At 41.9% G+C, this 25301-nt stretch overlaps 1 protein-coding gene across 2 annotated transcripts in view; it reads left to right on the top strand.

Moving 5' to 3' along the window:
- Spata16 (spermatogenesis associated 16) overlaps positions 1-25301 on the top strand; it is a 333223-nt gene that overhangs the window by 279076 nt on the left and 28846 nt on the right. For both annotated transcript variants that reach the window (XM_004652337.2, XM_045130002.1), the window contains 4 exons: positions 290-436; positions 2497-2609; positions 12189-12353; positions 17357-17440. In XM_004652337.2, coding sequence (XP_004652394.1) covers positions 290-436; positions 2497-2609; positions 12189-12353; positions 17357-17440 — 509 coding nt within the window. The remainder of the gene's footprint in view (positions 1-289; positions 437-2496; positions 2610-12188; positions 12354-17356; positions 17441-25301) is intronic.

Here is a 25301-nt window from a genome sequence, read left to right as displayed (position 1 = left end):
TAGAGAATTGTCATGTCAGGGCCTCCAGCTGCTGTGAAGGAACTCCATATTCTTGTGTACCTTTTGTGTCTGGCTTATGTGGGTCCTGGGGATTCAAATCTAGACCTTTGTCTTTGTGGGCAAGTGCCTTAACTGCTAAGCTTTCTCTCCAGCCCTATTTTATTATTTTTACCTTGAACCTTTAGTGTTTATATTTAGCACTTTTTTCCAAATACAGTTCTTAAACTGGAGGAATGGAGACCTGAAAATAACAAAGCTGCAATAAAACCTCCATGGCATTCTTTTTCAGATCTCCAAGGACTCCATGTGTTGCCTCAGACAGCTGACTGGTCATCCTTTCAACCCCAGCAATATCTGCTGACTATTGGGTTCAAAAACAAAGAAGATGGGAAATTTCTGGAAAAAGTATCTAACAGGAAGCTACCAATCTTTACAGGTGACTGTAACCTTTGCACACCACACATACAAGGTTGGAACTGTGTGCTCTTCTTCAGGTCTTATACATCACAGTGCCTAGTTTGTAAAAGGGCCTAACCCCCGTCCTCCACCTCCCCCCACACATACAAAGTAATAATTAACTCCTTTGAATGTTTCTAGTCTTTATGAGTTAGTTAACAGTACCTAGAATTCTGATTTCAGGAAAGCTTTCCCCGAAGAACACACACAGGCCTAGAGTGCCCACCTGCCCCAGCTCTAACCATTCCATGCCAAATACCACCACACCACTGCCCATCATAGGCATCAAGAATTTTATCACCAATTAGTAAATGTAAAAGACAGCTATTCAGTAAGACTAGTGTATAAATTCAAAAATGTAGCCTATTACCACTTTATTCTGTTGGATTATCTGCCATCATATTAACATCTTTTTTTATTTTTTAATTTAATTTATTAGTTTTCTTTTCAGCAAATACAGGCAGTTTGGTACCATTGTTTAGGCTCATCCATGACCTACCCCCTCCCAATGGCCCCTCCTTGTTGATGTCAGTGGGTCATGCATTGTGGAGTTAGCCCACAGTTATTGGTACGATAAATGTCTCTGCATATCATGACCCAACATGTGACTCGGACATTCTTTCTGCCCCCTCTTCTGCAAAATTTCCCTGAGCCATGTTGGGTTCATTTTTGGTCTGCTTCAGTGCTGAGGTGTTGGGGGCCTCTGAGGCTCTGGCTCTCTGATTTGGTAGGAGTTGATTTTTCTCTGTGTTGGTCTCCTTCCCCTTTGTGCTGGTATCCGGTTAATCAGGAAAACAGCACCCTTACTTGTTTCACCAATGTTCCTTAGTTTCAGTCGGGCCCCTTTTGAGGTATGATGGGGCAGCTCTCTCCTTAGTATCTGCATCTATCTGAAAAAGAAAAGCAGATTCTCCAACGGAGAGTAAGTTAGCACCCAGAAAATTGAGATAACACTTACTTTTTTGATAGAGAGTTTAATAGGTGTAGGCCCTCTTGTACCCCATGATTGATGGTAGCTTGATATTGGAGAATGGGCTTATGTTTGGATATGGTTCAGACTTGTTTCCCAGCTCCAGCTATGGGTCCTGTACCACTGAGGGGATCGGTTAGCCAAATCAACAGCAGTTGGTTCCCCACCATGGCTGTGTGCCACTATTGCAGTTGTGTGGGCATCACACCAGGTTATAAAAATATATTCTATTTATTTATTTATTTAAGAGTGTGAGAGAGAGAGAGAGAGAGAGAGAATATGTGTGCAAGGACCTTTAGCCACTGCAAATGAATTCCAGAAACATGGGCCTGTTGTGCATCTGGCTTGCATGGGTCCTGCGGAATCAAACCTGGGTCCTTAGGCTTCACAGGCAAACACCTTAACTACTAAGCAATTTTGCCAGCCCTCACCAACCTTGTTTTTAACATAAGTAATCAAACACTCAAATCTCCTCATATGGTTCAGTGGTGTTCAGTAATTCTGGTTAAAATTTTCAGAACTCAAAATGATATTTACATTGAGTTGAAGTCTCAGACTTACAGACAGAATTCATGACCAGATTAATTTTATTGTATCTACTGTAAACACATAATTAAGAATTTGTGAGGTTTTTTTTTTCCTAGTGCTGCATTCTCTGGGGCTTATTACAGCTTTCAGCTACATTCAAAGTCAATGGCATGTGCATGCTTGAATAATACCGGTGAGAAACAAGACAAGAATCTGACACATTCATGACAACATGTTTTCACAGCTCAGAAAAAGTATGCACTGCAGAGATGGGTGAATGGTTATAGGTTGTCTCTTAGATCTCTCAATCAAGAAATAAAACAGAATGAATGAATGACACTTTCTAAAGGGCACTGTCTCCTCTGCCTTTCTCCACATCTATCTTTCATTGTTATACCCATGGTCTAGGGTGGGACTCATTTCTGTACTGAAGATTTCGTATTTGCTAGTATTGAGATGTCTGTTTATATCTTGCTGCAGAAAGTGTTTTTGAAATGGAAGTCTGAAAAATTAGTATAAAAATTTATTGTTACAATTTCTAGAATATAAAACTCCTTTCAGTCTGCTGTCCAAAGAAGAAACAGTGAGACACATGGAGACAATGGGGAAGCGAATCTTGCCAGTATTGGATTTTATCAGAGGCACCCAATTGAATGTAGGTATATGAGTCTTTCTTGTCCAATGTACAAATATTAGAGAATTCTAGAAGTATGGAAAGTTTGTGGAGCCAATATCGCAAGTGGTGGGGGACTTAGAAATATGCACAGTAAATCTCATTTGCAGAACCGAAAAAAAAAAAAAGTTAGCTGGTTTTATTCCTTTTACATTCTAAAACATAGCAAAGTGCTATACTTTGTAATTTCAAGTGTTTATTGGGCTAATGTCTCTCTAAAAAGCTTTTTTCCCCCCTCCTTGCCTTCCTATTATCTAATTCAAGGTTACAGTGAATTTCTCACTTCAAATCAATAGCAAAATTTTAGTAAGCACAATGTTTTTCTTGCTTTGTGTACTGAGCTATTTCATGCACAGAGCGAGAGCCCAGAGCTTTTAGAACTCGTGTCTCCAAGCCACCCCAATGAACTGGATGCCACTCTAAACACTGCAGTTGATCTTTGAGCAGCCTTCAGGTGAATTATCTAATCACTATCTATGGTCCAAGAACAACATGCTTTTTCCACTTTTCAATCTTAAAAAGCCCAAATATGACCTAAAGTATGTGCTGCTCTTTTACAGAATTTAAGCCATTGACAGAAATTACATGAGGAGAACTTCTCATTAACAGGCCACAGTGCGTGCAGCTCTCCTCACCTGTAATAATTTTCAAAAGGTTGCTAAGTTGAAAATTTGAAAATTTTCTTCTTGTGGCTTTAATTTGGTGTTCTCACCTTTGAAAGAGAAGCAAGGGGGTATCAGAGGCAGCTGCTTAACATCTGTTCAGCAGTTTTCATGCTCAGAGACATCATTCAGCAAGTTAGAAAAGCTGTAAAGTGCTTAGTCCATGTGTATGATTCACAATTCTATGTATTACAAACTCAAAAGTGAATTCTTACTGATTTCCCTACTAACAACCTCGTCCCTCCCCACTGCCTTGTTCCTGTCAGTTCTCTCTCCTATATTTCTTTAATGTTATTTATTTATTCATTCCATAGAGAGATTTAGAAAGAGGCGGGGGAAAGAGAATGGGCACACCAGGGCCTCTAATAGATGTGTGCGCCACCTTGTGTATCTGGCTTTACATGGGTCATGGGAAATCGAACTCCTGTCCTTAGGTTTACAGTCAAATTCATTAACCACTGAGACATCTCTACAGCCCTCTCCCCTATATTTCTATTAATAAACCCATCCTTGTCTTAGTGGGCAGTCTGGCTCAAATGAGGGCTCTGTTCTCAACTTTCAGAAAGCTGCCTTCTTTCTCACTGTGTGCTCCCATGACAGAGAAAGGAAAACACAAGAGTTTTGACCTTTCTTTTTAAAAAAAATATTTTATTTATTTGCAAGCGCAGAGAGAGAGATAAGAGAGACAGAAAGAGAGAGAATGGGTGCACCAGGGCCTCCAGAGAGAGAATGGGTGCACCAGGGCCTCCAGCCACTGCAAACAAACTCCAGATGCATGCACCCCCTTGTGCATCTGGCTAACATGGGTTCTGGGGAATCGAGCCTTGAACTGGGGTCCTTCAGTTTCACAAGCAAGCACTTAACCACTAAGCCATCTCTCCAGCCCTTGACCTGTCTTTTTATAAGGTCATAAGTTCCTTCATAAGGGCCCCTCATAAAATCTTCTTACCCTAATGACCCCTCAGAGGCCTCGTCTCCAAAAGCCATCACATTGAAAACCAGGTCACAGCCTATGAATTAAGGAGTATATTAGATATTTTCCTCATTGCTGTTATGAAATAGCTGATTGGAAGCCATTTCAGGAAGAAGAGGGCTTATTTGGGCTTACAGTTTCAAGGGGATTCACTCCACCATAGCAGGCGGAGCAAGAAGCCAGGTCACATTGCAGCCAGAGTCAGGAAGCAGAGGCAGCCCACAGGAAGTGGGCTAGGCTATAAAACTTCAAGGCCCACCAACCAGTGACCCACTTCCTTCCACAAGGAGCCACTACCTAAACATTTCACACAGCCCCATCAGCTGGGGACCAAGTGGTCAAATACGTGAGCCTATCAGGGGCATTTCACCTTCAGAACCACCAGAGAGAATAACAAAAGCATTCAGTCTATAATAAATAAATAACCACATTCAATGTACTACAAATTGTGGGTCCTATTCTTCAATTCATCCGTTATCACAGCCTCTTACATGTGTTGCACACACACACACACACACACACACACACACACACAATCTATCTACCCATCTTAATTAGAATCCACGGGCATCACTACTGTTGACAGGCTGTTGGAAGCAGCTCTGCCAGCACAAGCATCTTTTCGTCTGTCAGAGTCTGGCCAGCCGAGCGGGGCCTGTGTGCTGGCCACTGTGACAGGACTCGGTCTGTGCTTGATCTTCAAGGCAGTGCCTGCTGTAGCTTGTTTTATCCTGGCACTTGCTGTTGGCTCCAACCTCGGGGTGTGAGGCAAGCTGAGCCTATCACAGAGTTGTGCGCTTTCCCAGTGTATGCTGCTCTCTTTCACCCTTCCAAGGGCGTCCTGACCACTTTAAGATTTACATAAGACTGCATCTTCATGCAGCTGAAAATGACATTTAAAACCCCTAATTAAAGAGATGCTTGAGACCTATCAGGTGAGTCTTCTGCAGAATTAGGCAATGTCAAGGAGCTTCAACTTGCCTGTTTTTCTTCTGTGGGAAATAACATCATGGAGATGTTCTCAGAGAGTTTTAACGATTAAAGTAAGTGGGTCTAAAAGGGTCCCAAAGACCACAGATAAATCCAGACATCTGCCTTCAGCTTTTATATTCACCAGTCACGGCTTCTAAAGCAAGATTGAATTAAACTGCCTGCAAAGGTAACCCAGCTTAATGAGGCAAGGAATGAACCTGTGACTAGAAATTATTCCTATCCACTATCTCTGACTGTGACCCAAGCACTTCTCAATGGTATGTTCACGTTCCTGCTGGGTATGTTTTTTTGTTTTGTTTTGTTTTGTTTTTTTTGCTTGGATTTCAAGTGTCATCCACTTGAAGGTATAGGTGCTACATGGTCCTTACTTTTTCCCTAGTTTGTGGAACTCACAGACACAGATATTTGCCCAAGGCTGGGTTCTGCACATGTAAGCTGACAAGTGACTGAGCCCCTGAGCTGAGTTTTCTTGTTCACAAAACGTGCTGATATCTATCAGGTTCACCTCACATACCTGGTATGAGACCAGAAGCACACAACCACGTGGAAGGACTTTGTAAGCACCCAGAGCCACAGACACTTTATTCATATGGGTTTCAGTTTGCTGTGACCAAAGGGCTGTTTCATAGATCTTTTCCTTTACGTATGCTGTGGTCTTTGAAATTGTGCATCGTTCTTCTGATATGAAGATATCACTAGCATCCTGTGGATTTCAAAGTCTCTTCCTCAACCCACTTTCCTTAGATCACTGGCTTGCTCATATCTCATGCAGGCAGGAACAGAGATGCCATCTCCAGCCATGGAGCAAATCTGCTGTCCCCAGGAGGGCTGGTCTCAGTGACCACAAGCTCTGACCATGAAGTAATCAACCTCCTGCACATTGGTAGAACAGGACCAGAATCCAAAACACTTCCATTTAGAACACAGGGACCATGCCTGGGTCAAGAAATTAATCCTGAAGAAATTTAGATTTTTTTTTTAGTCATCCTTAATATGTTGACTAAGACATGACTTGTCCACTAAGGTAGAGTCTCCATTTGGAACATCCACATTTTCATCTAAGCCCAATAGTGAAGGGATACACTTTCTGTCATGTATGTTCAGAGATTTTTATAAATGATTTTGACAATGGCCTTTTGTGGAAATGGCTTTGGAATATCAAAATAAAATACATTTACACTTGGGCATTTGGAGGCTAGGGAGATGGCTCAGTGTTTAAAGGCACTTGCTTGCAAAGCCAGGTGGCCTGGGTTCATTTCCCCACTACCAATTATAAAGCCAGATGCACAAAGCAGTACACGCACCTGAAGTTTGTTAGCAGTGGCAGGCACTGTTTATCCCCCAAAACTAACTAATTATTAATTAATTAATTAATTTGTTTAAAAACCTTGAGCATTTGGGCTAGGAAGATGGCTCTTCAGTTAAGAGCACTTGCCAGTCAAGCATGAGGGCCTTTCTGGCCAACGAGTGCAAGTTTAACTCCCCAGAGCCCACATAGAAAGCTGGGCATGGCCACACACATCTGTACCCTAAGTCCATAAGAAGGAAGTGAAGGGGTAGAGACTGGAGAACTGCTGGGCTCACTGATGGACAGCAGCTCCAGGTTGAAGGAGAGACTTACCTCTAGGAACAGAATACTCAACATCTTTCTCTGGCCTCCGTATGCATGCACACACACCCTGCATATGCTACATATCACATACCACACACATCACACACCACACCATACATACATTACACACATACACACACACACACACACACACACACACACACACACACACACACACATATGCATGCAAAAAAGGTAAAATGGGGGGCTGGAGAGATGGCTTAGTGATTAAGTACTTGCCTGTGAAGCCTAAGGACCCTGGTTCGAGGCTCTATTCCCTAGGACCCACATTAGCCAGGTGCACAAGGGGGCATGCACATATGGAGCTGTTTGCAGTGGCTGGAGACCCTGGTGTGCCCATTCTCTCTCTCTTTCTCTCTCTCTCCCTCCCTCCCTCCCTCCTTCTCTTTCTGTCTGTTACTCTCAAGTACATAAACAAAAATGAGCAATTTTTTTTAAAAGTTTTAGCATTCATATCTACAGAATACCCAAATGATAATAGACATACTTGGCATAATACTATGACCAGAACTTATCATAAAATTTGTAGATATTACCACATTAATAGTATTTTAGGTATTACTGCATTTATTAAGACACATATATGACAATGAAGATGTAGACATTTAACATACCTAATCAATGCCAAGAATTCATATGACCTCTTCCTTAAATGTATTGGATATTTATCTACCTTATAAATAATAGGATTATATCTTCTCCTCATCTTAAGTTTGGAAAGAAGCTAATTTGACAGTACATTAAATTATAATAGGGGAATTTTTTCCAATTTATAAAGTTTTTTTATTAATTAGTTTTCACAGGCTGTTCTGTGAAGCATAAGAAATGTTTACATATGCATGTCTGAAATTGTCAGTACTATGTGCTTCCTACTTCTCTCCCCTACCTCTTACAATGAATGTTTCCATAGTCCAGTGTTTACTTTCCACTAAAATAAAGGAAACATGTCTTTGATTGCCACAAAAGAAACATAGAAGAAATAGAATATTAAAGTTTTTTTTTTTCCTAAAGCTAACAGATCACTCTTGCTGCTAAATCCCTGCCATGCACCAGAGCCAAGAAATATTCTTAACCCAAACATTTTCTAAACAATGCAGTGTAGCTCTGGCTATTATATAGCTGACGACGGCACTCAAGAGGTCTCACTTTAGAAGTGGGTGTCAGGAGAGTCCCGTGTATGATGCTGTGCAATGTAAAAGAACATTTTCCCTCACATGATCTCACTTCACCCTCTCAACTTGGTGAAATGTGTCACTTTGGTTTTACCAATGAGGAAGCCATGAATTGGAATGGTAAAAAAAAGTTCACACAGTTTAGGGATTAGGAGCTAAAACTCAGAATCAGAACTGGAGGATAGTATTCCAGTTTTCTTTCACTAAGAATCATCACTTTGAAATAAAAATTTGATCTTTCCTGGAGACAGAACTTACACAAAACATGCCATGAGGGTCAGAAGACAACTTGGAGTTTCCATCCTCACCGTGCCCCTTACTTGAGGCAGGCCTCTCATTGCTTACTGCTCTGTTCACCAGGCAGCTGGTCAGCAAGCTTATAGGAAATACTTGTGTCTCCACCTCCATTCTTGCTGTAGGCACACTGGGATTGCAGAGGCACATGACAGCTTCTGGCTTTTGCATGGAGTCTGGGGATCAGAACCCAGTTGGGCAGCAAGTACTTTACCCACTGAGCAACCCTCCCAAGTCCTTTACTCATCTGTACCGATGACTTTTCTAGGCACATACCCCATTGGCAAACAAAGATAGCTCTGTTATTTTGTAAATTTGTGATTTGTATGTTTCACCATGGTCCTGGAGGCTTCTAATCCCACAGAATGCCAACCCCACTCAGGGTCAGCCAGCATCCCTGTTGTGATGGTGTGTTTTCCCTTGTCAGGACTTTGGTCCTAGTGACTTCTCATTGCTGCTGGATGCTCTCTGCTTTTCCATTCTTCAACTCATTAGCCGCTGTCAGTCTCAGCCCTTACATACCGAGCTTCTTGGGCCAAAAGCTTAAAACTTAAAATAAAAATCTCTTGCCATGCATACAGCCTCCTTCACAGGATGACTTGCCAGAAAATGACCTCACTGACCATGGTTTTAATCCCTCCTTAATTTTGTTTTCACCTTCTTCCAAGTGAATCCTAAGGAATGCTTACATGTGTTCATTTGAACTGGACAGTAATAAGTGCTTCCTACTTCTCTCCCCTACCTCCTGCAGTGAATGTTTTTATATGTTATGCCAAGTAGAAATAGATTTGACACTTGGGCTCTGCCATTCTGAGGCACTACACAATGCCACTTGTCTATCCAGCATTTACCCATAACTGCTACTAAGTCTTGGGGAGTCCTCAGACCGAAGCCTTTGTTTGAAGTTGCTACTTGCCTAACCTTCATTGCACCCAGATGAGGCTTTAGGCTCAGTCTTTGCCACTTTATTACACCCTCTCCAGCCGCTAAGGAACCCTTAGACGGCTCCTAACAACTCACTGGGAGGGATTCTGATTTAGCCTTTTCTACCACTAGACGTCTAAGCTAATCCTTTCATCCTTCACTGTTTCCTAAATTTTCTTAATGCCACAGCATTCAGACATTCCCACGAGCATTAGACATTGATGCCCACCTTTTTCACCTGGTCTTTCAGAAACCCTTGACTTGCATATGTAAAAAAGGAATTTACAGTTCTCTGACTACTAAAACTGCTCTTGACTTCAACAGAGAGGGAGAGTGGATGGCTATCAGTAGTCAGTTCTGTTCTTGCCCTGGTATCTTATTCCTACAGAGCATTCCTATTTTGGTATGCATCCAGCAATCAGGCTAACAAAACACATTGCCCTCCCTGCTTTTATTTTCCTGATGTTTTGGAAAATTACACTAATAGGCCATGTTCCCAAGCAAGCTGCAGTTGTTTCTGGTCTTCAGAGTTGAGTCGCTACAACACTTTCTGACAAGCAGCCCCATTGTTTCTTTTAGAGAAGGACAAAGAACGCAATTTTTCTTCAGAAAGAAAACCGTTTCTCCTCCAAGTTGCTTTCGTCCACTTGACAGTACGCCATTGTTTACCTCTACACTGAAACTGAATAGTAGGCAAGGCAAGGGATCGCAAATCCACTATTTGGAATCATCATTCCTGGAGGCTTATAGATTTCCACATAAATAACTAATCAAAACAGATAAATTAGTGAGAATAGAAGGCATTACTTGAATGATAAAGACAAGTGTTAGGGAGAAATGAAGCAAAAGTGAGGCACCAGTACCCAACCTTCATTTCTTTCCCAGATTCTAGAAAAATGTCAGCATCTACAGGCCGCCATCAATCAAACTATGGCCATGACATTTCAAAACTCCGCTTTCTGATTTCAAGCTCAAGTTCAGGTGAGCTTGACTAGGCTAGTTTCTAACAACTGTTTCTCTTTAGAGGAAAATTTCTTTTGGAAACAAAATTCATAGACCTGCTTTCAGAAGACTGTTTCATCAGTCTTCACGAGCCATAAAAGCCCTGATCAGATTCTGAGCTGGAAGGAGTGTGCTCCTAAACTTCTCTTCCACATATTTGGCTATTTTTTTTGGGGGGGGGATCTGCAGAATTTGTGATTGGACAAACAGATAGACATGGCGATTCGCTCACAGACAGGACTGTGCTAAGCACCATGTTACAAACAATCCTGAAGAAACTGCTCCAGCTGACTAGAAGTCCTGCCAGAAAATGTGGTGGCCACCCTGCTATAAAAGGTCATATCACCCTGCCATAGATAATTATAGCCACTTTGTCATAGAGGGTGGAAGTTACCCTGTCATAGAGGCTGGCAGTCACCCCGTCATAGATGGTGGCATTCACCCCTTCATGGAAGGTGGTAGTGTGGTGGTCACCGGCCTATCCCTTATAAGCACCAGTGTGTGGAATTCAGTCACCCTCTGTGCCTTTGAGACTTCTCATCTCTCAGCATGCTCCAAACCCAGCAGACACCCAAGGCTTTCATTTGATGCTAACATACCCCTTTATGTCAGAGTACTTATTCCTAAAGTAAACATGAGATTTATAATATGCTTTCTGTCTCCCATCAACCATTGCAATTTGTCTTAAACTTCTTAAAGAAATCTGTAGGCAGGAGAAGCAAATACACAAGAGTGCTACCTTATTCTAAATTGCCTCATGTATAGGAAACTCCAGATTTCAATAGATTATGGGGCCAAGGAACCTTACAAAGGAACACAGTGGTCAATTTCAAGATGATGATGTCCATTGCTAAAATGACTCTTGGAGCTGGAGTGAATAGCTACAGAAAACACACAGTGTACACACCATCCAGTGAAAAAGGAAAAGAAAAGCACAGCTTTTAATTTACACTGGATCAAAATTATCTTCATAATGGGGCTGGAAAGATGGCTCAATAGTTAAGGCACTTGCCTGTAAAGCCTAAGGACCTGGGTTTGATTCCCTAGTACCCACATAAAGCCAGATGCACAGAGTGGGGCATCCATCTAGAGTTCATTTGCAGTGGCTACAGGCCCTGGCATGCCCATTCTCTCTGTCTCCTTTCTCTCTACCTCTCTCTACTTGCACATAAATAAATAAATTTTTTTTAAATATATCTTTAGCCAGGTGTGGTGGTGCACACCTTTAATCCCAGCATTTAGGAGGCAGGGGTAGGAGGAGCACCATGAGTTCAAGATCACCCTGAGACTACAGAGTGAATTCCAGGTCAGCCTGAGCTAGAGTGAGACCCTACCTTGAAATTTTTTTTTTAAAATTATCTTTATAGAAGCAAGATAGCTTGCAAAACCTTCAGGCCTAGGTTCAAGTTACAAGCCACTCACATAATATACACACAAAAAGTGGCACAAGCATCTTGTGTTCATTTGCAGTAGCAAGAGGTCCTAGCACACCCATGCACACATGGTCACACATGCAAATTAATTAATTAACTTTTTAAAAACAACATAGTAGAAAATTCTCAGTGCATGTGATGCTCTGAAAATTCACCTTTATGGGGCACATCCCGGTGAGTTGCCAGCTAGGGGTGCACCAGTACAATGTAAGTGCTAGCTTTTCCCAGTCAGCCTAGAGCCCTAACTCAGGTGAACCCATATCAACAGCCCTGCAAAGAGCTACCTTTCACATATGCACACCCACTCAGCAAAATGTATGGACCACTTCTGAACTGATGAGAAGAAACATCCTCTTACTAGATACCCTTGCTTTCAGAAGACATAAGTGTATCATGCCAAGTGCTGACTTCAGTCCCCAAGCTGTCTGTTTCTGTGGCCTTATCCCAAATATGTCCTTTTCCTCTGCAATGCCAGGGGTGTCTCCGGGCATGCTCAGGTGTGATGGAGAAGCTACAGTATGCCAGCCTCCTCAGCCAGCTGCAGAGAGTGAAGGAGCAGTCCCAGGTCCTCAATCAAGCCATGGCAGAGCTGGCAACTGTTCCCTATCTACAGGACATCAGTCAGCAGGAGGTGGACTTGGTAAGTGTTTGTTTGTCTTTGTTTAAGGCTTTTGCAGGCCCTGAGCCAACAGAGGAATAACAGGGTCTGGAAAAGCTTGTGATGATAAATATGGTCCGAAGGAAAACTCCCAACCCTAAGGAAGAAACTAGAAAATGAGGCAGTGGGGGAAGTCTTTTTTTTTTCTTTTCTTTTTTTTTTTTTTTTTTTTTGCCCACATTGACTAGTTTCCATTTCTATTTATAGCAAGTACTTTTTAAAAGCATAGGAAAGGGCTGGCTATTTACATTATAGATCAAGCTTTTTGTTTCATATAAAATGAAATTTTAAGAATTTTTCTTAAATTCCAAAATGATAATGTATGATTTTCTGAAATGGATAAGGAAGAGAAGAAAAGAGATAGTTATGTAGAAAAACAGCCTTATAGGTTAGAAAAATGGCTAGTCACTAAGTGCACTTCTTATGCACACATAAGGGCCTGAAACCACCTGAACTTGGATCTCCAAAACCCATTAAAACAGCTGGAAAGGGCCATGTGTGCCTGTAACCCCAGTCCCACAATGGGGAGTACCCTTCCCCCAGGCTCACAAAAGCAAAAAGCAAAAAGTTCCAGTATCACTAAGAGACTTTGGCTCAAACAAGAATTAGCAGAAGTGGGCTAGAGAGATGGCTTAGCAGTTAAGGCACTTGTCTGCAAAGCCTAAGGACTCAGGTTCAATTCCCCAAGACCCACATAAGCCATATGCACAAGGTGGCACATGTGTCTGGAGTTCATCTGCAGTGTCTAGAGATCCTGGCATGCCCATTCTCTCTTCTCTCTCTCTCGTAAATAAAATATTTTTTAAAAAAATAAAAGAGGGCTGGAGAGATTGCATAGTGGTTAAGGTGTTTGCCTGCAAAGCCAAAGGACCCAGGTTTGATTCCCCAGGACCCATGTAAGCCAGATGCACAAGGTGGCACATCTGGAGTTTGTTTGCAGTGGCTGGATGCCCCAGTGCGCCCATTCTCTTTCTCATTCCCTCCCTTACCCTCTTTCTACCTCTTTCTCTCCTTTCTCTCTCAAATAAATAAAGAAAGAAATTTTAAAAATTTTAAAATAAAAGAATGGGCAGAAGAACAATAGAACAAGATACCAGACATTCTGTTCAGCCACTGGGCAGGCACATGGGACACCTCCAGGGCATGTACATGTGTATATTCCACACATATCACACCATAAATAGACACACATACCCACAAGCAAAAAAAGGAGAAAGGAAGGAAGGAAGGAAGGAAGGAAGGAAGGAAGGAAGGAAGGGAGGGAGGGAGGGAGGGAGGGAGGGAGGGAGGGAGAATGAAAGAAAGAAAGAAAGAAAGAAAGAAAGAAAGAAAGAAAGAAAGAAAGAAAGAAAGAAAGAAAGGAAGGAAGAAAGGAAGGAAGGAAGGAAGGAAGAATGAAAGAAAGGAAGAAAGAAAGAAAAGTACTCTATAAAATGGTCTTTAGAGTTTTAAGTTTTAATTACCTCCAGAATTGATGCAAGATTTTTAGTTCAGGGAGGGACTATGAACCCCCACCTCTTGGGTCCTTACCTATTTTAACAAAAAATTGATAAAACAGACCTGGAGAAGGGTAAGTTAAGAATTATGTAGTTTATTTTGGAAGAAATCATAAATTATGGCATTTATTATAGAGGAAATTAAGGTCCAGGGAGGAGGCTAGCTGAAAGACTGAAGGAAGAGGAGAAAGCGCCTCCTTGCGGCGCTGGAAAGGGGCCAGGAGGCTGAGAGCATCTCCTCCACGCAGGACGACATGGGGAAGCTAGGCATAGAACCCAAAGACCCCTGCGCATAAAACACCAGAGAGGATTAAGATATAGAGAAGGAGCCAGAAATCAAAGAAAAACCATACATGTAATCAAGTGAAAAAGCACCATGCAGCAAGACGCAGACAGAAGGCAAGTAGGAAAATGCCCATGCTGAGGAAGCACCCTCCCCTTCCCAACGGGGCTGAGAAGGGGAGACAGATCCACGTGCATGTCCAGGCGGGGTCACAGGAAAAAGAGAGCCGGCCCTCGTGATTAACCTGAGCCAGGAGGGCGTGCGGTAATTCAGGCCAACCGGGAGAGGCTGAGCTGGGAAGGAAGCAGAAAGGTCCTGCTTGGCGCGTCTCCAGCAGGCAGCCATCTTGGACGAGACAGGGTCAGATCTAGTTCCAGTTTTGTCAGGACAGGGAGAAGGGCATCTTATCTTATTCTTGTTTTCTCCTTCAGTAGTACCATATGTTGGCAGTGCCAACACACACACACACACACTCTAGTACATTTAAGTAAATCAAGAACATATGGGGTTGTTTGTGAGGAAAATATTCTTAGTAAAAATAGCTGTAGGTTATTTTAACTGAACTTGGAAAATCAAACATTTTAATCTTATACAGACCCAGTTTAAAAAAAAGAAAACTACTTAAAGAAATAGCTCAGAAACAATCTTCAAACAGATGTGTATGCTATCATTATAATTAATATTAGAAATTATAGCACTTCATTTGAAAAATAATTACTAAACCATATGTCGTCCATTCAAGAAAAGGTATGGTGATGCTAATGTGTTATAGGAAAGGACTCTACACTTTGAAACTTTAATTGAGAGTAGCTAAAACTAATTATAGACCTGAATAGAATTCACATCCCAAGAATGAGAAGCCCAATCCGATTACCTCTAATTTTCAGATAACTAAAGGCGCCCTCCCTCTTTGAGCTTTTACAGATGTGACTAAGAAATGAGCTACCAGCATTTATAATGTCCATCCTCAACTTGTTTAAATTCTATTAAATAAATAATGATATTGAGAGTAAGCACATAAAATGGTATGCCTGGCCAAATAATAAAACAACACATACAAAAGATGAAAACCACAAAGTAAGCCTTTTAATCAAGGAACTACTAAGTCAAAGCTAGTAATAATGCTTTCTAACCCTTTCTGGCAGCATGTGGAAGAAGGCCTTCTAAAAGGCCGTGTGTTTACCCTACCACTCTTAAAGTGCTCCACAGTGTAGTAAATATGAGCTTTCAAAGTGCACATTACAGCCAATTTCAGATGATTAATACTCCTGTGAGATAAGAACAAGCAAAGAAAATGTTAATTTAGGAATCCAGGAAAGTGTTGATCCTGTCTCCCTGAAAAGCACACTCAACGTTTAAATGAAATATACAGGGGAGTTTTCTATAGTTAAGACTTGTTAACAATACTTGTATCTGTGGGATTCCCCACCTGTCATCCCTCAAAATACTGATTTAAAAAAAAATACATATATATATATATATATATATATATATATATATATATATATATATATACACACACACACACACACACACACAAATTAACACAAACCAGTATTATTGACATACCTTCCAAACATCATTTCTTCAGTATCTGCAACCTAAATGTGATATTTCATGGGATAGTGTCATAATTTATATGCCCACCCAACAGTAGAAGAAAAATTAGAACAAGAGAGCTTTGTGCAAGGCAGGTATTTGAACAAAATGTAACTTGCAAGATTTCATCACCTTAAGTAGTAGATGTTACTTCAGAATGTCAGAGCCATGGGTTAGCCTAGACAGTAAACCCAAGTAAGACCTTTGTGGGACAGTGTAAGCAATGGCTGCTCAATGTCAGGTATTGGAGTGACACCACTCCCTGCCTTTCTACTCAAGTGCCAAGGTACCTAAAAGCACAGAAAGATAATCTAAGGGTTCATACTTTTCTATACCACAGTGAATGGAACTAGCATTTTCTTAATAGTTTGTTTATTTGAGACAGAGAAGGGAGAGAGGGAGGGAGGGAAGGAAAGAAGAAAAGAGTGAGTCAGGTGAGAGAGAATAAGCACTCCAGGGCCTCTAGCTGCTGCAAATGAACTCCACACTCATGTACCGCCTTGTGCATCTGACTTACATGGGTCCTGGAGAATCAAACCTGGGTCTTTTGGTTTTGCAGGCAAGCACCTTAATTGCTAAGCTATCTATTCAGCCCCAGGGACTAGCATTTTTAAAAGAGGTTTTAACTTAAATATCACATGTTCTGATACAGCCACATAAACATCTTGCATATAAGATTGTATTTTCTTATTTCCTGAGATGGTGTCTTGCTGTATATTAGGTTGACCTCAAACTTCTTCACCTGCCTCTAAGTCTTAAGTGTTGGAACTCCTGGTTTATCAGGTTATTTTCAATTGGAATATGCCAGATGAGTTTTTGGTAGGCATGGTGTGCTGTTTCAATGAGAACTAAGAGAAGAGGGAAAGAAATTTGTCTCAAAATTTTTTAAAAAATTTTTTGTTTATTTTTATTTATTTATTTGAGAGCGACAGACAGAGATAGAGAGAGAGAAAGAATGGGCATGCCAGGGCTTCCAGGCACTGCAAATAAACTCCAGATGCATGCGTCCCCTTGTGCATCTGGCTAACGTGGGTCCTGGGGAATCGAGCCTTGAACTGGGGTCCCTAGGCTTCACAGGCAAGCACTTAACCACTAAGCCATCTCTGCAATCCATTGTTTCAAATTTTTAACAAAGAATAGTAAAAGAGTAAATGAGCAAGATTCTTTAAGAGGCAATAAAACAGCACAATTTCATATTGTCCTCTGGAGAGCTTTTGCAGGATGCCTCGAATTATGATACATTAGCCTCGGGAGAAAATACTAAAATGCATTCATGTACTACATGCCATTTCCTGGGAGAATTAACCACTGCCTTCATTCTTTACAACCCAAATCTGTTTTTAACAAAACATCACCACTTCCTACATTAAAGCCTATATGTCTCCTACAAATTTTCAAGAGGAATCTTTTCATTGTTTGAGTATTTTATAGCTGCAGCAATACTCAGTAATGACTGACACAAAGCTAAGGTGGTGTTCATTGTAGGAGAGATGAGTAATAAAACCATCAGCGTACAAATGATTTTTTAATTGGGTTTTAATCTGTGTATTTAGAGAAGTTATTTCTGTGTGAATGCCACACTGATAATTTTTATCTTGGTGCCACAGCTGCAGTCACTAATGGCAGATGCCATGGACACCCTTGAAGGAAGAAGGAGTGAAAAAGAACGTGTGTGGAATACAATGCAAAAGGTAAAACTTGGAGCGGAAGGGAAGAGATACATTATCCTCAAAGAAAATGTCCACCCCGGGTCAAATCTGTTTAGAAGATAAAAAGAAATGGAAGTTCTTCAGGTTGTTTGTGTGTGTGCTTTCTTTGTGAAGTGAATGCAGAGGGAGGGAGCTGGAAATGTAACCAAAATCAAAGAGGGACTTACTTAATGGGCAACCTCAGGTCTATTTCCCCTCCAACAGACTGTAGTCACATGCTCCCACGAGCCTTTGTCACCCTCATGCTCATTTTCTTATGCATTTGAAATTATCTGTTGCTTCACTATTTCTAACAATCACTTGAAAGCCTTTTCCTCATTATTTTAATCCATTCTCCAACTATTTCCCCCATATTTGTTACTTGAGGAATAAGGGCTGCATTATTTTGCTGGGGGGGTGGTGCGCGTAGAAATAGCATGTCTTCACTGGTTCTGACGTGTAAAGTCACCTGCACAGAGGCTTTCTCACCTGTGTGCGACACCATAGAATGCAGTGATCTAAAGCCGCAAGAGTTGGTGACGCTGGGGCTCCTGCCCACCTCAAGGTAGCAAGTTCTGATCACCCAACTGCCCATTTGGTCTCTTCCCATCACTGCCAGGTCCCACAAGGGGAGCCTGTAGTCAGGAGGTGTAAATGGAGCAAAATTAGCTAAGAAACCTTCAGCTCAAGAGGACATGGGCAGTCCTGAGGGACCCTGGTGCTGCTGAGGAAATGTGGGAAACGTGTCTTCTGAAATCAACTCAGGGCTTCTGGGGTACACATGGAAGTCAGAAACCAACAGGATTTTCAGATACTTGTTGAATATTTACTCTCCTGGAGATACTTGGCATTAGGTATACTAGGCTGAGTAGAAGAGGCAGTCCCTGTCATGTGAGTTGGCTGTGCCCCTGGACAGCACTTGGTCAGTTTACTGAATGTGACAGAAAAAGGCAGATGTTCCATGACCTGTAGAAATAGCAGGGAATAGCGTGATATGGGAGATCAGAAAGACACTTCTATGGAATTTCTGTAATATTTAAAGGACTAGTGATAGTTATCCAGGAGAAAGGGGAGATTTCCAAGTGAAGGGACCAGTTTCTACCAAGTATGTAAAGAAAGGCTGGCACATTGAAAACTGACAGAAATAAAGAGGTATTTCAGAATGAAGTACAGAGGAAAGAAAAGTCAAATAGAAGAAGAATTTATAGAATAAGAGAAGGATTTAGGATGTTTCTGAGAGTATTTATCTAGAAAATATTTTTTGTATTTTTTTTTAAATTTTTATTATTATTTATTTATTTGAGAGCAACAGAGACAGAGAGAAAGACAGATAGAGGGAGAGAGAGAGAATGGGCGCGCCAGGGCTTCCAGCCTCTGCAAACGAACTCCAGACGCATGCGCCCCCTTGTGCATCTGGCTAACGTGGGACCTGGGGAACCGAGCCTCAAACCGGGGTCCTTAGGCTTCACAGGTAAGCGCTTAACCGCTAAGCCATCTCTCCAGCCCTTTTTTGTACTTTTTATGAGAGAGAGAATTGGTGCGCCAAAGCCTCCAGCCACTGCAATCAAACTCCAGGCACGTGCACCATCCTGTGTGCATTGCAGCCTTGAGCACTTGTGTCACCGTGTGCGTCTGGCTTACATGGGAGCTGGAAAGTCAAATATGAATCCTTAGGCTTTGAAGTCAAGCAACTTAACCACTAAGCCATCTCTACAGCCCTAGAAATTATTTTTGGTACACTTTCAGAGCTGTGGTGAGAGCAGATCCAGGGGCTAAGGCATTGAAGGAAGGTCAGTTACCAAAGGGTGATGGTATCTCAGGAGGCATGGTAACAGTACAGTCTAGGGCAGTGGGCAGAGAGGAGGGAAACAGAGAGAAGTGATATTCAGGAAGACAAGCTTTAGTCTTTGTTCTCTGGTGGGATGTGGAAGCTGAAAGAAGGCAAAGTTAAAGATGGCATCAAGATCTTTGCTTGTTGCACTATTCTCAATAGCTAGGAAATGGAATCAACCTAGAGTCCATCAGCTAATGGATGGGCAGTGATGGTGTGGCACATCTACATGACAGAATCTTATTGAGCTGTTAGAAAAATGAAACTATGAAATTTGCAGGAAAATTAATAGAATTGGAAAAGATTACACTGAGATAACTGGAGCCCCAGCAAAAGCATGTGTTCTTCTTCATATGTGATTGTTCTCTCTCATATGCAGATCCTTAGCTTTTAATGCTTGCATGAAGTAAACAAGGAGGTGTGTGAGAAAAGTTAGTATACACTATTCTCGAGATAGGAACAAGAGGTGATAAGAGTAGAGGGGACAAAAGGAAGCATGTGGTATGAAAATGCAAAGGAGTCTATGGTGGAAGGAGGACAAGGGGAGAAGGGATGGAAGAAAAGAGGTGAGAAAAGAATATACAAGTCATTTGAAATACAACCTAACTGTTTGTATGCTAGTAAAAACAGGCATATGCAGCCAGCTATGCTGGCACACACCTTTAATCCCAGCACTTGGCAGGTGGAGGGAGGAGGATCGCCATGAGTTCAAGGCCACACTGAGACTACATAGTGAATTCCAGGTCAGCCTGGGCTAGAGTGAGACCCTACCTCGAAAAACCAAAGAAAGAGCATATATATGCATATATATGTTTTATATATACATATATATGTGTTTGTGTGTGTTTGTATATGTATGTGTATGTATGTATATTTGTGTATGTGTGTGTACTTGAGCAACCAGGCAGAGGGTAGGATCCCTGCTGTCTTCAGTTACTAAGGAAAGGAACTATCATGGGGCAGCTTTTTACTAATAGCATTAACTCCTTCAGAGTGCAGTCACGAGACAGAAGCCATACAAGGTAATGGATGGGAACTTAATATAAGAATGTCTAACTTACTATGAAGTTGTTAATTAGGAAATTGAAGAAGGAAAGAAGCCACCTCAACCTGGAGAATGACAACGGAGAGCTTAGAATATCTAAAACTAAGAAACTTAGAGGGGCTGTGCTAAGTCAAAACTCACACATTTACTATAAAGTGTTACTCAGCCACTCCTTGGGTCTCTGAGCTCAGAGGAGGATTCTAGAAGGGCTGGGACACAGACCTCTGAGGAAGACACAATAACCCATTAGTGCTGTAGGGAACGGTGAGGAGGGCAGTGGTCAGAGAGAGTTACATCTCTAACTTCTGGAGAAACTAGATTCAGCTATGACTAGAGAAAACAATGTGCATAGATTGGAAATGGTTTTCTGAGGAGATGCTTACAGGCAGACAGAAGCAAACAGAAAATTTATTTTAGAGAGACAGGGAGAGAAAGAGAGAACGGGCATGCCAGGGCCTCCAGGCATTATAAACAAATGTCAAACACATGCACCACCTTGTATATCTGGCTTACATGGGTACTGGGGAATTGAACCTGGTCCTTTGGCTTTGCAGGTAATTGCCTTAACTGCTAATCCATCTCTCCAGCCCAAGTGTCCCTTTTGACAGAGACTGACAGCTGGCAGAGCAGAGATGAGGTTGTGGACAACTAGCCCCAGCAAGATAGCTGTCTGTAGAAGGATGGATTTAGAGGACAGACACCACAGGTTTATAATAGGCAGAAAAGTGTATTCAAATTGGATGCTGTCAAGATACCCAAAGGAAAGTATAAAGCCTAAAGTTCCAGGTAAATATTAAATAGAGTGCCTGGGGAGATGGCATAGTGGATAAAGCACTTGCCTGTCAAGTTGAATATCTGAGTGCAAGCCAGACCATGTAAAAAGCCAGAAGCCATGGTGGGCTTCTGGAACACCAGCATGCTGACACTGACTACAAGATTGGAGGCCAAAATGAGAATTTCCCTGAAGCTCATGGCAAATGCAGCAAAGAAAAGCAGAGCTGGAATCCAGAGCAAAAAATCCTGCCTCAAATTTCAGTGGCTAAGCGATGACCAACCCTAGCCTTATCCTCTGACTTCCACACATGTGCCATGGCACACACACACACCTACACTTACATAAACACACAAAAATAAATAATACATAAAATGTAAAGGACTGAGAAGGAGAGAGATAGAAATTTCATAGTCATTGGTCTAATGATATTTCAAAAATTCATTTAAATGGATGTAATTGCCAAGAGTATGTATGTTAAGGGGCTGGAGAGATGGATTATTGGTTAAGGCATTTGCCTGAAAAGCCAAAGGACCTCTGTTCCATGTCCCAGGACACACGTAAGCCAGATGCACAAGGTGTCACATGCATCTGCAGTTCATTTGCAGTGGCTGGAGGCCCTGGTGCACCCATTCTCTCTTTCTCTCTCTCAAAAAATAAACAAATAATATATATTTTTTTTTAAAGAGAGAGAGAGGGCCTTGAGGTAGCCTCTGGAGGAGAAACCTACAAAGGAAAGATAGGACTTGCAGAAAGAATTGGAGTTGGAAATTAACCAAGTTCAATGCTGGAATCAAGCCATATAACCAGACAGTTCTGTGGGCAATAAAAGTAACTGTTTAGAACAGGAATCAGCAAACTACAAGTATACCACCTGTTTCGTACGTAACGTCTGTTGCATACAAACATGTCATTCATTTACATATTGTCTGTGTTAACTAGCCCAAGTTGAGTAGTTGCCGCAGCCACTATAATAGTTCACAAAGTGAAAATGTCTACTATCTGGCTCTACAGAGAAAGAACTTACTATATTCTGATTTCTAGTATTATCTCTCCCAGAATCATTTGCATTTATGCAGCAAATATTTATATTTAGAAATCCAGTAGAGCAGCCCTCAAATTATTTACTTTTAGGGCTCAGTCAGAAAGGTAGAAGAGAGACTGACAACTGCTTCCTGTGCCTCACTCTAAGCTAGTGTCTCTGATACCTGTGTTCATAGGAGCTCTTAGCTGCTGCTCTTTATTTTGTCCCTATTTCGTTTATCTGTTGCTGTTCAGCAAGCCACTTTACATGTGCAATAACAAATCACTATGATCTCTCTCATATAAATATTGACCAAAAATCCACCAGGTGGACAGGAGGGATGGCTTAGCGGTTGAGGTGCTTGCCTGCCAAGTATAAAAACCCAGGTTCAATTCCTAAGTACCCACATAAGCCAGCAGCACTAGGTGACACATGTGTATGGAGTTTGTTTGCAGCGGCTGGAAGCCCCGGCATGCCCATTCACCCTCCATCTCCCCCACACCCTAAATCTTGCTCTCTTTACCCCCAAATATAAATAAATAAATTATTTAAAATAAAGTCCACCAGTTCATTGTGATAGTTAGGCTATACAATGTCCACCATAGCCTCATGTGTTTTGAAAGCTTGGTCCCCAGCTAGTGGGAATTTGGAATGTGGAGCCCAACTCCAACATATTGGCAGTGGGCTAGATGGTGTGTCAGGAGCTGGAAACACCAGAGCAATTCATGGAGGGGATGATCAGAGCTGGAAGAAAGCCCATGAAGTACACATACAGACAACGGTGGCTGTTCAAAGAGGAGTAGAGCTGAGACATTATTCAAGATACAGGGTGGTTATACAGAGTGTGCTCACAGACACACTCCATACAGTGAACTCATCCACACACGCACATGCAAACATACTCAATACAGTGATCTCATCTACACATGTGCATGCAGAAGACACACTCCATACAGTAATCTCATCTACTCATATGCATGCAGACACACTCCATACAGTGATCTCATCTACACATGTGCATGCAGAAGACACACTCCATACAGTGATCTCATCTACACATGTGCATGCAGAAGACACACTCCATACAGTGATCTCATCTACACATGTGCATGCAGACATACTCCATACAGGGATCTCATCTATACATGTGCATGCAGAAGACACACTCCATACAGTGATCTCATCTACACATGTGCATGCAGACACACTCCATACAGTGATCTCATCTACACATGTGCATGCAGACATACTCCATACAGGGATCTCATCTACACATGTGCATGCAGAAGATACACTCCATACAGGGATCTTATCTACACATGTGCATGCAGAAGACACACTCCATACAGTGATCTCATCTACACATGTGCATGCAGACATACTCCATACAGTGATCTCATCTACACATGTGCATGCAGACACACTCCATACAGTGATCTCATCTACACATGTGCATGCAGAAGACATACTCCATACAGTGATCTCATCTACACATGTGCATGCAGACACACTCCATACAGTGATCTCATCTACACATGTGCATGCAGAAGACATACTCCATACAGTGATCTCATCTACACATGTGCATGCAGACACACTCCATACAGTGATCTCATCTACACATGCGCATGCAGAAGACACACTCCATACAGGGATCTCATCTACACATGTGCATGCAGAAGACACACTCCATACAGGGATCTCATCTACACATGTTCATGCAGACACACTCCATACAGTGATCTCATCTACACATGTGCATGCAGACATGCTCCATACAGTGATCTCATCTACACATGTGCATGCAGACATACTCCATACAGTGATCTCATCTACACATGTGCATGCAGACACACTCCATACAGTGATCTCATCTACACATGTGCATGCAGACATGCTCCATACAGTGATCTCATCTACACATGTGCATGCAGACATACTCCATACAGTGATCTCATCTACACATGTGCATGCAGACATACTCCATACAGTGATCTCATCTACACATGTGCATGCAGACACACTCTATACAGGGATCTCATCTACACATGTGCATGCAGAAGACACATTCCATACAGGGATCTCATCTACACATGTGCATGCAGACACACTCCATACAGAGATCTCATCTACACATGTGCATGCATACATACTCTATACAGTGCTCTGTTCCACACATGAACATGCAGACACACTCCATACAGTGATCTCATCTACACATGAGCATGTCGACACACTACATACAGTGATATCCTATACGCTTGAACCTGCAGGCACACTCCATGCAATGATCTCATCTACATGAGGGGTCCTGAATCGTGGTTATAATAATAATATGCCTTGGCCATTGTGTATGCTTGACCATATGTCAAGCCTTTTAAAGGCATATGCCTACATGGTGTTATATCCCAGCTTTCCTCTTCCCAGAGCTCAGCTCACTCTTGTTGCTTTCTGTCAGCTGCTCTGGCAAGATGTGGTACCCAGCCTCTGTTCTTCTGTGTTTCTCCTGCTGTGATGAAGCTTTTTCTCTAAACTGTAAGCTAAAACTAGACTCTTTCTTCCTGTCAGCTGCTTTTATTCAGATGTTTGGTCCCAGAAACATTAAGGTGATCACAACAGTGGTTCTTGCATGTTTTCTCTTATACTGTTTAGTTAAATGGCTTCTGTGTGTAGAGTGGTATCTATGAAGTCACCAAGTTGGCATGTTCACACAGTGCACATTGACACCACGCAGCTGAAGCATTTCATTGAAGTGCCAACATGTGGCCTTTGCCTATGAATTAAACTTCCAAACAGCCTCACGGGTGGGTTTCAAGAGGAACTACTCTTACAGCCCAGCCTGAGAACAGACACAGCAACTTCTAGCATTTTCTGTGGCTCCAAACAGTCACAGAGGAGCCTAGAACACAGAAGCTTAGAGGAGTATGTTGCATGCCTATCAAGAATGAAATACTGGTGATTACCTTGGGTACAAAGCACTACAGAAGAATTGCTCTGAGTTCCAGGCTGAAAATATGTACCTTCAAGCAGGCAGGAGTCAAGAGGACAGTTAAATCATGGCCTCCCAGGCTTCCAAGAATGCAATATAAGCAAGTCTCCCACCCAACCACTGGGTGTCTAGGAAGACTCACTGGTGAACAGCCAATCTTTCCAAATTAAAAGGCTGGGTAATGATCATAGCTTTGTAAATGG

Source organism: Jaculus jaculus, chromosome 11 (assembly GCF_020740685.1).
Source record: "Jaculus jaculus isolate mJacJac1 chromosome 11, mJacJac1.mat.Y.cur, whole genome shotgun sequence".
Classification (NCBI taxonomy): Eukaryota; Metazoa; Chordata; class Mammalia; order Rodentia; family Dipodidae; genus Jaculus; species Jaculus jaculus.
The sequence above is the reverse complement of the archived record's forward strand: the minus strand, read 5'-3'. Positions and strand labels throughout refer to the sequence as shown.